The sequence below is a fragment of the Oncorhynchus keta genome, chromosome 9 (assembly GCF_023373465.1).
Source record: "Oncorhynchus keta strain PuntledgeMale-10-30-2019 chromosome 9, Oket_V2, whole genome shotgun sequence".
In the NCBI taxonomy this organism is placed as follows: domain Eukaryota; kingdom Metazoa; phylum Chordata; class Actinopteri; order Salmoniformes; family Salmonidae; genus Oncorhynchus; species Oncorhynchus keta.
This window is the reverse complement of record NC_068429.1, coordinates 38,277,969-38,293,499: the sequence shown is the minus strand read 5'-3', so window position 1 is coordinate 38,293,499 and position 15,531 is coordinate 38,277,969. Positions and strand designations below refer to the sequence as shown.

Genomic DNA, 15,531 nt, shown 5'->3' with positions numbered 1-15,531 from the left:
GATAAGAAATCAAAACGGAACCTTATCAGCCCTAGGGCCATGTTATTTGCTGCCCAGCCTGGTCCTCTGAACTCACAGAACGTGCTCCCCCTGCTGACATGAGTAGCACTGGAGCAATGCACCCCATTGCACATTTGCACTGGAGTCGCGAGGGCGTTGCAGGGAAGAGAGGGAATTGTTTATTTTTGTAGCTAGCGCTTTAGCATTGTTTACCAGTCAGTAGTATATTGCGACCATTGTTTGTCTTGTTTCGCCACTGGCACAATTGAGAAACATCAAAGAGTCGCACCATATCTCAGAATTAGAAGATATTCAAGTATTGGTTCGAACTTCGATTCAAAGAACACTGGTTTTGTTGTCGGCCTGCAAGCTAACTAGTTCAACGATAATAACATTTTAGGTTTGCTACGAGAAAGTATCAGATTGTTTTTTTAAATGGTAATTTCCGCTACACTGACTATTAGCTACAACTTATCCACACGGGGCACGTCGTTTTTTTATTTTAAGCGAGCCTACTACTGTAGCTAGCTAGCTAGCGTATTATGCTGTGACATATCTAAACGTTAACCATAGCTATTTAGCCAGTAAGCTGGGTATTTGCGTTAGCTAACGTTAAAACCAGGAATTTTATGCAAAATAGTTAGCTTTTGTGAGTAATCTTTTTTTAACTACCTAGCTAAGATTGTGTAGGAAAGTAGCTAGCTAACTTTGTGGTGCTAACGTTTGCTTGCTAGCTAACTAAACATGGTGGCATTATTAATTTGCTGCCAGTCAATGCTTCTATGCGTTGATAGTACGGTAGTGCTCTAACGTTATTTTCTTGCTCCCTCACTGCAGTCTGTCCTGTACACCCCACCTGTAGAGTGAAGGGGACACATTCCATTCTAACCCTGGTAAAAGGTTTCAGAAAATGTGTTTTTGACTCATTGATCTGGAGTGACGACTGAACTGGAAGCCTCCTTAAGATTGAACTCCAAGTTATAGAGACTGGAACGGTGAGCAAGATGTCGATCACAAACACCCCCACAAGCAATGACGCTTGTCTGAGCATCGTGCACAGCCTGATGTGCCACAGACAGGGTGGAGAGAGCGAGACCTTCGCCAAGCGAGCCATTGAGAGCCTTGTTAAGAAACTGAAGGAGAAGAAAGATGAGCTAGATTCTTTAATCACAGCCATCACCACCAACGGAGCTCACCCCAGCAAGTGTGTCACCATACAGCGCACCCTGGATGGACGCCTGCAGGTAATGGGGTAGCTTGGTCATTCATTAGGGCATCCCGAAGTAAAACATTTTGCAACTTAAAATGAAAAAGAGCGTTTCTTATTGGACATAACATGTTCATAACTCTTGTCTTCTCATCTCCGCTCAGGTTGCGGGGCGTAAAGGCTTCCCCCATGTGATCTATGCAAGACTGTGGCGGTGGCCTGACCTGCACAAAAATGAACTGAAGCATGTGAAATACTGCCAGTTTGCTTTTGACCTCAAAGCTGACAACGTGTGTGTTAACCCATACCACTACGAGAGGGTGGTATCACCAGGGATTGGTGAGTGGGATTTATTTTCTCCTCGCTTGAATACTGTTGTTTAGCCCCTCTGACTTTTCCTTTGAATTCTAAGTTGGATCTCATTTGTGTCCTTCTACTTCTCTTCACAGACCTTTCAGGACTGACTCTTTCAAGCTCAGGTAAGGGAGGCTCTTGCTCTGTACTAGTAATTTGCAGTTCACAATGGAGGATTAAAATGAAGTTCCCCAAAACCTCAACCCTCTCTCCCTACCTGCCCTACCAGGCACACTCATTGTCAAAGATGAGTATGAATTTGAGAACCAGCCATCTCACTCCGGTGCGGACAGCCACCATCAGACCATCCAGCATCAACCCTCCAGACCGGGGGGTCCCCAGGAGTTCAGCAGCCCGACCCTGCTCCCTTCCCCCGAGGGCAGCAGCTCAGCCTCCACCTCTGCCTTCTCCAGCCTCGCTGCTGGAGCTTCAAGTGAGACACTGTGTTGTGTTTAACCCTCCCCTGTCTTGTAGTTCATTACTCCATTTAAATGTAAAGTTTCATTTTGTGGTGAATAAGCTTCTGACATAAATACAGGATACAGTGGATCCTTCGTACCCCAAGTCAAGGTCATGCTGAGAAGTTTTTCAGATGTCATTCCTGATAACTTTTGTTTGTGTGTGTGTCTGTATCGTGGTGTGTGTTTGTGTTTGGCTGTGTGTGCTTATTGTTTTCCATACCCACCCACCCTGGCCTGTCCTGCTTCTGTCCCTATAGACCAGTCCAGTAGCCTTCTGTCAGGAAGCCATATCAGTGAAGGTCTGCGGCAGCTATCCTCAGGGCCAGGCCCAGCACAGGGACAGAGCTCACAGCAGAACGGCTATCCCCTGGCACAGAGTGCCACATACCATCACAGTAAGCACCCACACTCAGCCCTCCAAATGTAATACAATACCAGATACAATACTTTTCTTTAATGAATCCGACAGGAAGGATATACTGCTTCCCCAAGACCAGGCCCAAATTCCCATCAGTCGTGTCAAGAAAATATGGAAATACAGGGGGCAGAGGTCGGGGTGCCTTGTGAGAATTCGTTGGCAAGTGGGTAAACTGCCTTTACCATCTGTTCTATTGGCCAACGTGCAATCACTGGAAAATAAACTGGAGGATCTATGATTGAGACTATCCTATCAACGGGACATGAAATAAGATATTACAGTTGTTTCACCAAGTTGTGGCTGAACGACGTCTTGGCTAATATAGAGCTGGCTGGGTTTTCCGTGCATCGGCAGGACAGAGCAGCCACGTCTGGTAAGACAAGGGGTGGGGGGGTCTATTTGTCAATAACAGCTGGTGCATGATGTCTAATATTAAAGAAGTCTTGGAGGTATTGGTCGTCTGAGGAATTGTACCTCATGATGAGCTGTAGACCACACTTATCTACTAAGAGTTTAAATTTATATTATTCATAGCTGTCTATTTACCACCACAAAACCGATACTGGCACTAAGACCGTACTCAATGAGCTGTATAAGGCCATAAGTAAACAAGAAAATGCACCGGGGACTTTAATGCAGGCAGACTGACCAAATTTCTACCAGCATGTGCAACCAGAGGAAAATAAACTCTAGAACACCTTTACTTCACACACAGAGATGCATACAAAGCTCTCCCTCATCAGATGTGGCAAGGCTTGCAAAGTATTACGGATCACAAAGGGAAACCCAGCCGCGAGCTGCTCAGTGAAGCAAGCCTACCAGATGAGCTAAATGCCTTTTATGCTCGCTTCGAGGCAAGCATGCATGAGAGCACCAGCTGTTCCGGACGAATGTGTGATAACGCGCTCCATACTCGATGTGAGCAAGACCTTTAAACAAGTCAACATTCACAAGGCCATGGGGCCAGACGGATTACCATGACGTGTATACAGAGGGGACCAACTGGCAAGTGTCTTCACTGACATTTTCAACCTCTTCCTGACCGAGTCTGTAATACCTACATGTTTCAAGCAGATCACCATAGTCCCTGTGCCCAAGAAAACGAAGTTAACCTGCCTAAATAACTACTGCCCTGTAGCACTCACGTCGGGAGCCATGAAGTGCTTTGAAATGCTGGTCATGGCTCATATCAGCACAATCATCCCAGAAACCCTAGACCCACTGCAAAAGGCATCCACAGATGACGCAATCGCCATCGCACTCCACATTGCCCTTTCCCAATTGGACAAAATGAACACCAATGTGAGAATGCTCTTCATTGACAACAGCTCAGCGTTCAACACCATAGTGCCCTCAAAGCTCATCACTAAGCTAATTATCCTGCGACTAAACACCTTCTGAAACTCGATCATGGACTTCCTGGCGGGCCGTCCCCAGGTGGTTAAGGGTAGGCGGCAATGCCTGCCACACTGACCCTCAACACGGGGCCCCTCCTGTACTCCCTGTTCACCCACGACTGCGTGGCCAAGCACGACTCCAACGCCATCATTAAGTTCACTGACGACACAACAGTTGGTGAAAAAAAATATATTGGCTGTATAGCACACCCCCTCGTGTCTTATTGCTTAAATGAAATATGTTACGATGTGTATTTGGGGCATCACTTGTTTTAACGATGCATTGTTCCTACATCGGCCGAAGATGTAACGTGCATTTCCCAAAACACCACGCAGAGAACGTTCTTTAAGTGCGTTGTTAGATACTTAAGAGGATAGAAAATAAAACCATCACTGCTCTCGGATCAGCTTTATTCATTCAAATCTTACCTTTTAACATTATAATTACTTCACAATAATGATGACGGATCAGTTTCTAGAGCGCTATCACCTATGGCTGTAAATATCAAGGTGGCTTATTATTCAAGGCTACCCAACAAATATTTTGAGGCAAGAAATTTGACAGTAGCCTATTGGCACAATAGTGCTCAATTGATTGAACATGAAAGTGATTGAAATATCTAAAAATATATTATAGGCCCGTGTAGCCTAAATATATTTGAATGCAGTCATCTCGGTTTTCATTTGAAAACGGTGGTTCTGTAGCTCAGTTGGTAGAGCATGGCGCTTGTAACGCCAGGGTAGTGGGTTCGATCCCCGGGACCACCCATACGTAGAATGTATGCACACATTGGCACATATTTGGATAAAAGCGTCTGCTAAATGGCATATATTATTATATATTAAGCATCTAGTCATCCTTATTATTAAGGTTATTATTGTTATTTTATGTTTAGCGGAGATCTTTATCTAACGACGCACTTAGCTGTTCTACGAGTGGTCCGAGGCAGTCGATAAATAACAAGTGCAGCTTTAGTTACGCTGGTTTTGGGAAAGACCACAGAGATTTAATGATGCTGCTACTAAGGTTCTAATGATGAACTTAGCCATAAGATGTTTTTGGGAAACCGGGCCCAGGGGTGCGTTCAGTTTGCTTGAACGTTTACTATGTTGCGGAACAGTTTGTGCTGAATGACACATTTCCCCAAAACGTTCTTGCACGTTCTACAACAGACTTTGATGTACGTTTGTTCCCGTTTGGTGGGTGTGGCTTGAGGCAATAAGTGATGTATTTAAAGGGCAGTGGCCACGCTGACGGCGTTCCACAACCCAACACCTCCCAGTTTTTCAACTGGTCGTTCAGTACAGCACCGTTTCCATTCAATTGAATATGCCAGAACGTAAACAAGTACTGAACGCAGCCCAGGTCCATCACACTGTCTGGAGGTTCTGGCTCTATGATTGGACAGAGCGCACAGCTGAGCACAGTCAGCACAGATGCTTCTCTCATGTTAGTGTGCACTGAGAAAGTGGGCATGATCATAATCCATATCCCCAACTCTCCAGTAAGTCGTGACGAATTGATTTACAAAACTCAGTACGAGTCTGACTTTGTACGAGACTGAATTTAGGACAAAAATGAGCATATTTCCACTTTGTAGTCAATTTTGACACAAACGTGTGTTTCTGACTCTTATTGATGCCCCATAGGCCATTTAAAACCAGAGAAGTTGATTCTAAGGGCAAGTTGACCTTTAAAGGGAGTGGGCACCTGCATTCATCAGCCTAAATATAACTCTCACTGCCTATGCTATTAGCAATTACAGAAATGACCTGCACTTACAAGCAACCATTACAGGTAGCACTCACATTCATCCGCCCTCCATATACCATAACAGCCTTTATATTTCCTCCCTGCTGCTTTTCACAGTAACCCTATTAACTTCTCAGAACCTAGACGTTCTCAACATTTTTCTTCTCTCAAAAAAGCTTTTCAGCATTACCACATTGCATCTCCAGAGGGTTCATTCCTCCTAGGTCAGTTATAGAATTCCTCTCACCCCTGTGACTGTAACCTATGTATGTGTCAAGTGTGATTTTGAGTTGTGGTTAGTTCAAAGCTAGGTCTTTTCTTGCTATATTGATAGTCTGACGCAACGGGTGATTGTTCTGCTTTCAGGTGCCACCTCAGGCTGGCTGAGAAACGGGAACTTCTCCCCCTCAGTGCCTCACCACCAGAATGGGCACCTGCAGCACCACCAACCCATGCCCAACACCCCACACTACTGTGAGTGGCTGTGTTGGCCCCCTCTCTGGGTATACAGCTAGTGGTGCTGCCGCCAAAATCTGAGCCTAACATATGTTGTCTCCCACAAAGCAACAAGCTAACATTGATTTAATGTAACAAAGATTATGGTCTTGTGAAATGAGAGCTATTTTCCAGAAATTATGTGAATTTGTACTTATGCCATTCAACATACATTTTTTGTTCATTTAGCACGAGCAGTACAAACAGCACCATTCTCTGGATTGTTGTCTTATTTACCTGCCATTCTCTTCCAGGGCTCTCGCATAATGAGATTGCATTCCAGACCCCCATATCCAATCACCCTGGTGAGTCTGTGTGCAATGTTATCCAGAGAGTATGTGTCCCCATCTGATCCGGCATGAGGTGTGAAATACAGTGCCTTCAGAAAGTATTCACACCCCTTGACTTATTCCACGTTTTGTGGTGTTACAGCCTACATTTAAAATTGATTACATTTAATGTTTTTCACTGGCCTACACACGACACCCCATAATGTCATAGTGGAATTTATGTTTTTACATTATTATTTTTTTAAACAAATGAAAAGCTGAAATGTCGATAAGTATTCAACTCCTTTGTTATGGCAAGCTTAACGTTCAGGAGTACAAATGTGCATAACAAGTCACATAATAAGTTGCATGGACTCACTCTGTGTGCAATAGTGTTTAACATTATTTTTTTAATGGCTACCTCCTCTCTACTCCACACATACAATTATCTGTAAGGTCCCTGAGTTGAGCAGTGAATTTCAAGCACAACCACAAAGACCAGGGAGGTTTTCCAATGGTTTGCAAAGAAGAGCACCTATTGGTAGATGGGTAAAAAAGAAGCAGACATTGAATATCCCTTTGAGCATGGTGCAGTTATTAATTACATTTTGGATGGTGTCAATAAACTTAGTTATTACAAAGATACAAGCACCCTTCCTAACTCAGTTGCCGGAGAGGAAGGAAACCGCTCAAGGATTTAACCATGAGGCCAGTGGTGATTTTAAAACCGTTAGAGTTTAATGGTTGTGATAGGAGAACACTGAGGATGGATCAACAGCATTGTAGTTATTTTGCAATGCTAACAAATGACAGAGTGAAAAGAAGGAAGCCTGTACAGAATAAAAATATTCCAAAAGATGCATCCTGTTTGCGACAAGGCACTAAAGTAATACTGCAAAAAATGTGGCAAAGAAATGTAATTATTTGTCCTGAATACAAGGTGTTATATTTGGGGCAAACACAACACATCACCTAGTACCACTATTCATATTTTCAAGCATGTTGGTTGCTGCATTATGTTATGGGAATGCTTCTCATTGGCAAGGACTATACACTGGAGTTGCTGCTTACAAAGACGACATTGAATGTAGCCTAGTTACAAATTTGACTTGAATAGGCTTGGAAATCTATGGCAAGACTTGAAAATGGCTGTCTAGTAATAATCAACAACCAACTTGATAGAGCTTGAAGAATTTTTTTGAAGAATAATGGGCAAATATTGTACAATCCAGGTGTGCAAAGCTCGTAGAGAGTTACCCAGAACGACTTACAGCTGCCGAAGGTGATTCTAACACTCGGGGTTGAATACTTATCTAATGAAGATTAAGTGCTTTTATTTTCCATACATAAAAAAATAAAAATTCAATTCTACTTTGACATGAGTATTTTATATAAATCGTTGACAAAAAAAATACCATTAAATCCATTTCAATCTTACTTTGTAATAGCACAATATGGACATAATCAAGATGTATAAATACTTTCTGAAGGGATTGTAGACGGTATAGAGACCGAGACCAATTGATGGTGGTTCTTTCGTTCTGTTCCAGCACCTGACTACTGGTGTTCCATTGCCTACTTTGAAATGGATGTTCAGGTTGGGGAGACGTTCAAGGTTCCGGCCAGCTGCCCCACGGTGACTGTGGATGGATACGTGGATCCCTCGGGAGGGGACCGCTTCTGCCTGGGTCAGCTCAGCAATGTCCACAGGACAGAGGCAATCGAGAGAGCCAGGTACTCTACCATAGAGAAGGGAAGGATTTAATGTCTTTGCGAAATGAAATGGCTAAGTAGAGTGCCTTCCACTCCCTTCAGTTTTTTTTATATCATTCATATTTTTGAAAGAGTATTAGTGTACCATAGCAATATAAAGTATTTCTTTTAGGCAGATAAAATATATTGTCATGCTGTCTCTGTTTGCTTCTCTTCCCTTCTTTCTTCCTGTCTCTATAGACTTCACATTGGTAAAGGGGTGCAGCTGGAGTGTAAAGGGGAAGGGGACGTGTGGGTGCGTTGCCTTAGCGATCATGCAGTGTTTGTGCAGAGTTATTACTTGGACAGGGAGGCAGGACGTGCTCCTGGAGATGCAGTGCACAAGATCTACCCCAGCGCCTACATCAAGGTGAGATATTATTTTTTATTGTATTCCATTGAGCTTTTATTTTGTACTCTTTTTATTATTTGAATGACTTCTATTCTTATTTTTGTCGTATAGTTGAGAGGGTTACCTGCAAGTGAATATGTCATTGTACTGTATACACACTATGTGTATTCTGTGCATATGACAAATATATTTGATATCACAGCCCACAGACTCACTGCTGAGGAATGGCACCCCTAAGTAAACAAGGACATGTTTTCTGATCTGTATTATTTACATGCATTGTGTCTCAGTGGTTATTTGACTGCTATGGAGGGTTGATTGTTCTCAAAACTGGTTAAAATCTGTACGTTTTAGACCGTTGAACCTTTGGATGAGCACAGTTATTTAAATATCTGAACTGACTTTATTATTCATTTTTGAGAAGATGCAAATAAGGCCAGTTTTAAAAGTTAAAAAGCTAAATTCGATTATCCACGTGACATTGTTACATACAAGCATATACCATGACATTTTATGTAATAAACAACAAATGTTTGAATGTAGTTCTTATGACATGCACGCTCAGTAGCTTACATACATATTTCTATTTTTGTCGGCCAATCGAAGCGGGACTTTCATTAATTTAAAGGCTACATTTCTAGCAAGTGAATTGATGAGATATTTAATCAATGCAAGATGGAATCAAAATGACAGAATTAAAAGTTAACTAATGAGGAGGAGTAGGCCAACAGGTAGGTTGTTTAATCTGAATGGGTGTTATGTGTAAACAAGGACAGGAAGAAAGCACAACAAAATATAGCACCAATTAGCCTAGCTGGCTTCTTTTATCCAGTGTTTCCCAACTCCAGTCCTCAAGTACCTCCAACACAAGGTTTCCGTTAGGGTTATAAAAAGAAATAATAGAAAAGCCGTTAAATAAATATTTTGCACCCGATACAGGCGGCTATATTGTTCTGCTAATACAGGACTAGTAAAGGCCCAGTGCATTATTTTTGTATCAAAAACTGATTTTTCACGGGGTGCCGTCTGTCTCATGAAACCGCTTGCATGGGCGGTGCCCTTTTGACAACTGTGTTTTCCCGCTAATTGCATTATGGATCAAACATTTGCGCATGGTCTAATGCCTTGTGCGCATTGCTGTGCTTATAATGTGAAGAATAGTTCAGCAACATTTTAAGCTAAACTTTCTGATCTGTTGCATCGGACTCATTTGCTTTTTAACTTTAAAAAAAAAATGTAACCTAGGCCTACTGATTGTATGAATTTGGCATCTATCTTCCCACATCTGTCCCAGAGTCTGTTTGGAATAGTCTATTTCTACCTCGACAAGCTGACCAATAGAATAGATCTATATCTAAAAACCAACTTCTTACTGAATTCTGCACATCAGAATTCGGTAAGGACTGCACATTGTTGCATCCTCGACTTGCATGTTCTGTTAATATGAATTGCCATAATCTACATGGGATTTCTGTCATTCTGAGCACCGCGGGTGGACACCCTAAAGGTTACGCACCCAATGCATAAGGGTCCGGCAGATTTCTCTAATGTCCGGTAAATTAAAATGGAAAACTTGCCCCTACAGTACACATTTTTATTGTAGCTGTGGACAAGCACGCCTGATTCAACTTGTCAACTAATCATCAAGCCATTTGATTAATTAAATCAGGTATGTTTGTCTGGGGCTGCGACAAACATGTGTGCTGTTGTGGGGGGTACTGGAGTTGGGAAACACTGCTGTAATCGATGCAGTCGAGACCTGCAGTCAAGACCAGCACTATGAGATGGGATGATAAATAACCTATGGTAGCTAGAAGTTTTCTATCTAGCATGAGTCGGCTTTGATACATTCTACATCTCTGCTTGCCCTGCACTCCTGCGTCCCAAACACACCGGCCCCTCCCCCTGTTGCAACAGCAGAGTGCCACCACTTGTCCCTTGCGCAGCAATAAGTGCTCAGGTTAAAGAAAATAAGTACCAAAAAAAACAATGTATTTCGACTATCCGGATATCAAATTTCATAATATATTATTTGAATAGTGAAATTATTTCAGTTGCCCATCTCTAGTTGAACCCCTCTTTTTTATTTATTTGATTTATTTGACCTTTATTTAACCAGGTAGACTAGTTGAGAACAAGTTGGCGACCTGACCAAGATAAAGCAAAGCAGTGCGACACAAATAACAACAGAGTTACACATGGAATAAACAAACATACAGTCAATAATACAATAGAAAAAGTATATATACAGGGAGTGCAAATGAGGTAGGATAAGGGAGGTAAAGGCAATAAATAGGCCATAGTGGCGAAATAGTTCAAATATAGCAATTAAACACTGGAGTGATAGATGTGCAGAAGATGAGTGTGCAAGTAGAGATACTGTGATGCAAAGGAGCAAAATAAATTAAATAACAGTATGGGGATGAGGTAGTTGGATGGGCTATGTACAGGTGCAGTGATCTGTGAGCTGCTCTGACAGCTGGTGCTTAAAGCTAGTGAGGGAGATATGAGTCTCAAGCTTCAGTGATTTTTGCAGTTCGTTCCAGTCATTGGCAGCAGAGAACTGGAAGGAAAGGCGGCTGAATGAGGAATTGTCTTTGGGGGTAACTAGGGAAATATACCTGCTAGAGCGCATGCTACGGGTGGGTGCTGCTATGGTGACCAGTGAGCTGAGATAAGGTGGGGCTTTACACCTAGCAAAGACTTAGATGACCTGGAGCCAGTGGGTTTGGTGACGAATATGAAGCGAGGGCCAGCCAACGAGAGCATACAGGTCGCAGTGGTGGGTAGTATATGGGGTTTTGGTGACAAAACGGATGGCACTGTGACAGACTACATCCAGTTTGCTGAGTAGTGTTGGAGGCTATTTTATAAATGACATCGCCGAAGTTGAGGATCAGTTTTACGAGGGTATGTTTGGTAGCATGAGTGAAGTATGCTTTGCTGCAAAATAGGAAGCCGATTCTAGATTTAATTTTGGATTGGAGATGCTTAATGTGAGTCTGGAAGGAGAGTTTACAGTCTAACCAGACACCTATGTATTTGTAGTTGTCCACAAGTCAGAACCGTCCAGAGTAGTGATGCTGGATGGGCGGGCAGATGTGGGCAGCGATCCGTTGAAGAGCATGCATTTAGTTATACTTGCATTTAAGAGCAGTTGGAGGCCACGGAAGGAGAGTTGTATGGCATTGAAGCTCGTCTGGAGGTTAGTTAACACAGTGTCCAAAGAAGGGCCAGAAGTATACAGAATGGTGTCGTCTGCATAGAGGTCGATTAGAGAATCACCAGCCGCAAGAGAGACATTGATGTATACAGAGAATAGAGTCGGCCCGAGGATTGAACCCTGTGGTACCCACAGAGACTGCCAGAGGTCCGGACAACAGGCCATCCGATTTGACACACTGAACTCTGTCTGAGAAGTAGTTGGTGAACGAGGGGAGGCAGTCATTTGAGAAACCAAGGCTGTTGAGTCTGCCAATAAGAATGTGGTGATTGACAGAGTCGAAAGCCTTGGCCAGGTCGATGAATACAGCTGCACAGTATTGTCTCTTATCGATGGCGGTTATATTGTTTAGTACCTTGAGCGTGGCTGAGGTGCACCCATGACCAGCTCGGAAACCAGATTGCATAGCGGAGAAGGTACGGTGGGATTTGAAATGGTCGTGATCTGTTTGTTAACTTGGCTTTCGAAGACCTTAGAAAGGCAGGGTAGGATGGATATAGGTCTGTAGCAGTTTGGGTCTAGAGTGTCTCCCCCTTTTGAAGAGGGGGATGACCGTGGCAGCTTTCCAATCTTTGGGGATCTCAGACAGTACAAAACAGAGGTTGAACAGGCTAGTAATAGGGGTGGCAACAATTTCAGCTGATAATTTTAGAGGGGGTCCAGACTGTCTAGCCCGGCGGATTTGTAGGGGTCCAGATTTTGCAGCTCTTTCAGAACATCCGCTATCTGGATTTGGGTGAAGGAGAAATGGGGGAGGCTTGGGCAAGTTGCTGTGGGGGGTGCAGGGCAGTTGACCGGGATAGGGGTAAACAGGTGGAAAGCATAGCCAGCTGTAGAAAAATGTTTTTCGAAATTCTCAATGATAGTGGATTTATTGGTGGTGACAGTGTTTCCTAGCCTCAGTGCAGTGGGCAGCTGGGAGGAGGTGCTCTTATTCTCCATGGACTTTAGTGTCCCAGAACTTTTTGGAGTTTGTGCTACAGGATGCACATTTCTGTTTGAAAGAGCTAGTCTTTGCTTTCCTAACTGCCTGTGTATATTGGTTCCTAACTTCCCTGAAAAGTTGTATATCGTGGGGGCTATTTGATGCTAATGCAGTACGCCACAGGATGTTTTTGTGCTGGTCAAGTGCAGTCAGGTCTGGAGTGAACCAAGAGCTATATCTGTTCCTGGTTCTACATTTTTTTGAATCGGGCATGCTTATTTAAGATTGTGAGGAAAGCACTTTTAAAGAATAACCATGCATCCTCTACTGACGGAATGAGGTCAATATCCTTCCAGGATACCTGGGCCAGGTCAATTAGAAAGGCCTGCTCGCTGAAGTGTTTCAGGGAGAGTTTGACAGTGATGAGGGGTGGTCATTTGACCGCAGACCCATTACGGACGCAGGCAATGAGGTAGTGATCGCTGAGATCCTGGTTGAAGACAGCAGAGGTGTATTTGGGCAGGTTGGTTAGGATGATATCTATGAGGGTGCCTGAGTTTACAGATTTGGGGTTGTACCTGGTAGGTTCATTGATAATTTGTGTGAGATTGAGGGCATCAAGCTTAAATTGTAGGATGGCCGGGGTGTTAAGCATGTCCCCGTTTAGGTCACTTAACAACACGAGCTCTGTAGATGGTTGGTGGGCAATCAATTCACAGCTGGGGGCAGAAGGTGGTCTATAGCAAGCGATAATGGTGAGAGACTTGTTTCTGTAAAGGTGGATTTTTAAAAGTAGAAGCTCACAGACCTGGATAGTAAAACAGAACTCTGCAGGCTATCTCTGCAGTAGATTGCTACTCCGCCCCCCTTGGCAGTTCTATCTTGTCGGAAAATGTGTGTAGTTTGCCCCATTGTGTGTAGTCCCTAACCCTCCCTGTGTGCTGTGCAGGTGTTTGACCTGCGCCAGTGCCACAGGCAGATGCAGCAGCAGGCAGCCACAGCACAGGCGGCAGCCGCAGCACAGGCAGCGGCAGTGGCTGGAAACATCCCCGGGCCTGGCTCTGTAGGAGGCATCGCCCCCGCCATCAGTGAGTCTCTCTTCACACTATTCATCCTTTAACCTGTCTGCCAAGCAATATATCCATCTGTCTTGTCTCCGAGCATCTCAGGACCTTACAGAAATGGCTAAATGTGTGCACTGCCTTAGACGTGTAACTCTATATAGGTAGTGAATCATTCTATCAAATATGTAGTACTGTCCTCTAACTGGGCTCGAGTGGCACAGCGGTCTAAGAGGTATCACTGCAGTACCTTGTTGGAATCCAGGATGCATCACAACCGGCCGTGATTGGAAGTCCCATAGGGCGGCGCACAATTGGCCCAGCAACATCCGGGTTGGGCCGTCATTGTAAATAAGAATTTGTTCTTAACTGACTTGCCTAGTTAAATTAAAAAAAATTTAACTATTGTTTGTAACCCTCTCCCTCCAGGTTTGTCTGCGGCGGCAGGTATAGGAGTGGACGACCTGCGCAGGCTATGTATCCTGAGGATGAGCTTTGTGAAGGGCTGGGGGCCTGACTACCCCCGGCAGAGCATCAAGGAGACTCCGTGCTGGATTGAGATCCATCTCCACCGTGCCCTGCAGCTACTGGATGAGGTGCTGCATACCATGCCCATCGCTGACCCCCAGCCCCTGGACTGAGTTATAGAACGGCAACACTAACTCGACACATGCTAGACTGACTGACTGCCCATGCCGCGTGGGCTAGCCATTTGAACGCTGTCCGGGATGAGAGAGGGGTGTGAATTATACTTTTTTTCTACCCACTGGCATCAAAGCCAGCCAGGGTTCCTTCTCTGAAGATACCAGCTCATGAATCTGTTTTCTACTTGCCTCAGAATCAGGATATACAGTCGTTACTCATGGATGCTTTTCATTCTGTTCTATTCATATCATCCTGTTCATTGACTGACAGAAGGCCATGACATGACACTTTATATACTGTATGAGTTTCAATGCTGTTTTTTTTTAATGGCATATTAGCTTAATTAAGCACTTTATTGGTTTGCTTTTCATGTGCTTGTTTTCAGTATGTTTAGGTATGCAGTGTGAGGGGTAGTTTCCGCATACATTTCTAGTTAGCTTTTGTAGCGATGAGCGGGATCCAGGCCAGATGGTGTTCACTTCAATAATGTTTTCAGATGCCTCAATGTCTAGACAGGTGTTCAGTTCATTAACATTTTTATCTCCACTTCATATTTCTGTAATCATGACTTTGATGAATTGACTTGTGGTAACATTCCTTGGAGATATTGGAGGAAAGGTAAGGAAGTCTGAAGCCATATTGATGCCAAATGAACCCATATGAAAGGAAACAGTTCAGAGCACAGTCGTGTGTCAGTATTGTGAAAGTTGTAAATAAATACATGACTTTATGACCAGATCCTGCATTGAGAATTCCAGCAATTGTGTGGGCCTGGACTACTTGTCACCGGGTTGTTCGAGCCGTGGTATGAGACAATATACCACAGGTATGATGCAAAACTACTTGTTTACTGTTCTAATTATGTTGGTAACATGTTTATAATAGCAATAAGGCACCGCTAAGGGCAGCCCTTAGCTGTGGCACTCCCTTTTTGGGCCTTATTGCTTAATTATATATTTTTCTGCCTTATGAGCATATGGTTTAAAGTTAGAAAATGATATGTAGGCTAAGGAGAGATGTGATCCAGTGCTTGTCCTTTACCTTCATAATTAATGGAAATAAAATGGTGTATAATTTGTTTGGTGTTCATTCTTTCGCTTGGTCTTAGCACACAGCAAGGTTCTCTCTCCCTGTGGTGTATAAGAGGAAACACATCAGTCGAGTACTTCAGCAGGTGGCTGTCCTATTGCCTCTGACAAAAATATGTAGTGTAAATTTC

At 43.6% G+C, this 15,531-nt stretch overlaps 1 protein-coding gene across 3 annotated transcripts; it reads left to right on the top strand.

The window, feature by feature from the left end:
• The first annotated feature begins 61 nt into the window (after nt 1-61).
• On the top strand, nt 62-15,390 carry smad4a (SMAD family member 4a). 3 transcript variants are annotated; one of them, XM_035776366.2, is made up of 12 exons: nt 63-438; nt 838-1,244; nt 1,372-1,546; nt 1,657-1,686; nt 1,791-1,994; nt 2,280-2,417; nt 5,957-6,064; nt 6,340-6,390; nt 7,905-8,088; nt 8,308-8,476; nt 13,556-13,694; nt 14,097-15,390. In XM_035776366.2, exons 2-12 carry the CDS (start codon nt 1,005-1,007, stop codon nt 14,306-14,308), a joined length of 1,650 nt encoding a protein of 549 aa, XP_035632259.1. In that variant the 5' UTR covers nt 63-438; nt 838-1,004; the 3' UTR covers nt 14,309-15,390. The 3 variants fall into 3 exon arrangements, with proteins under 3 accessions (XP_035632261.1, XP_035632259.1, XP_035632260.1); XM_035776367.2 differs by having other exon boundaries at nt 63-649; XM_035776368.2 differs by lacking the exon at nt 2,280-2,417 and having other exon boundaries at nt 62-438.
• Nucleotides 15,391-15,531: the final 141 nt, after the last annotated feature.

Excerpts from the sequence above, each read along its gene's own strand:
- smad4a (XM_035776366.2), top strand. The coding sequence starts at position 1,005 with ATGTCGATCACAAACACCCCCACAAGCAATGACGCTTGTCTGAGCATC. Across the intron at positions 1,245-1,371 it reads CCCTGGATGGACGCCTGCAG|GTTGCGGGGCGTAAAGGCTT; the intron begins GTAATGGGGTAG and ends ATCTCCGCTCAG. Across the intron at positions 6,065-6,339 it reads GCCCAACACCCCACACTACT|GGCTCTCGCATAATGAGATT; the intron begins GTGAGTGGCTGT and ends ATTCTCTTCCAG.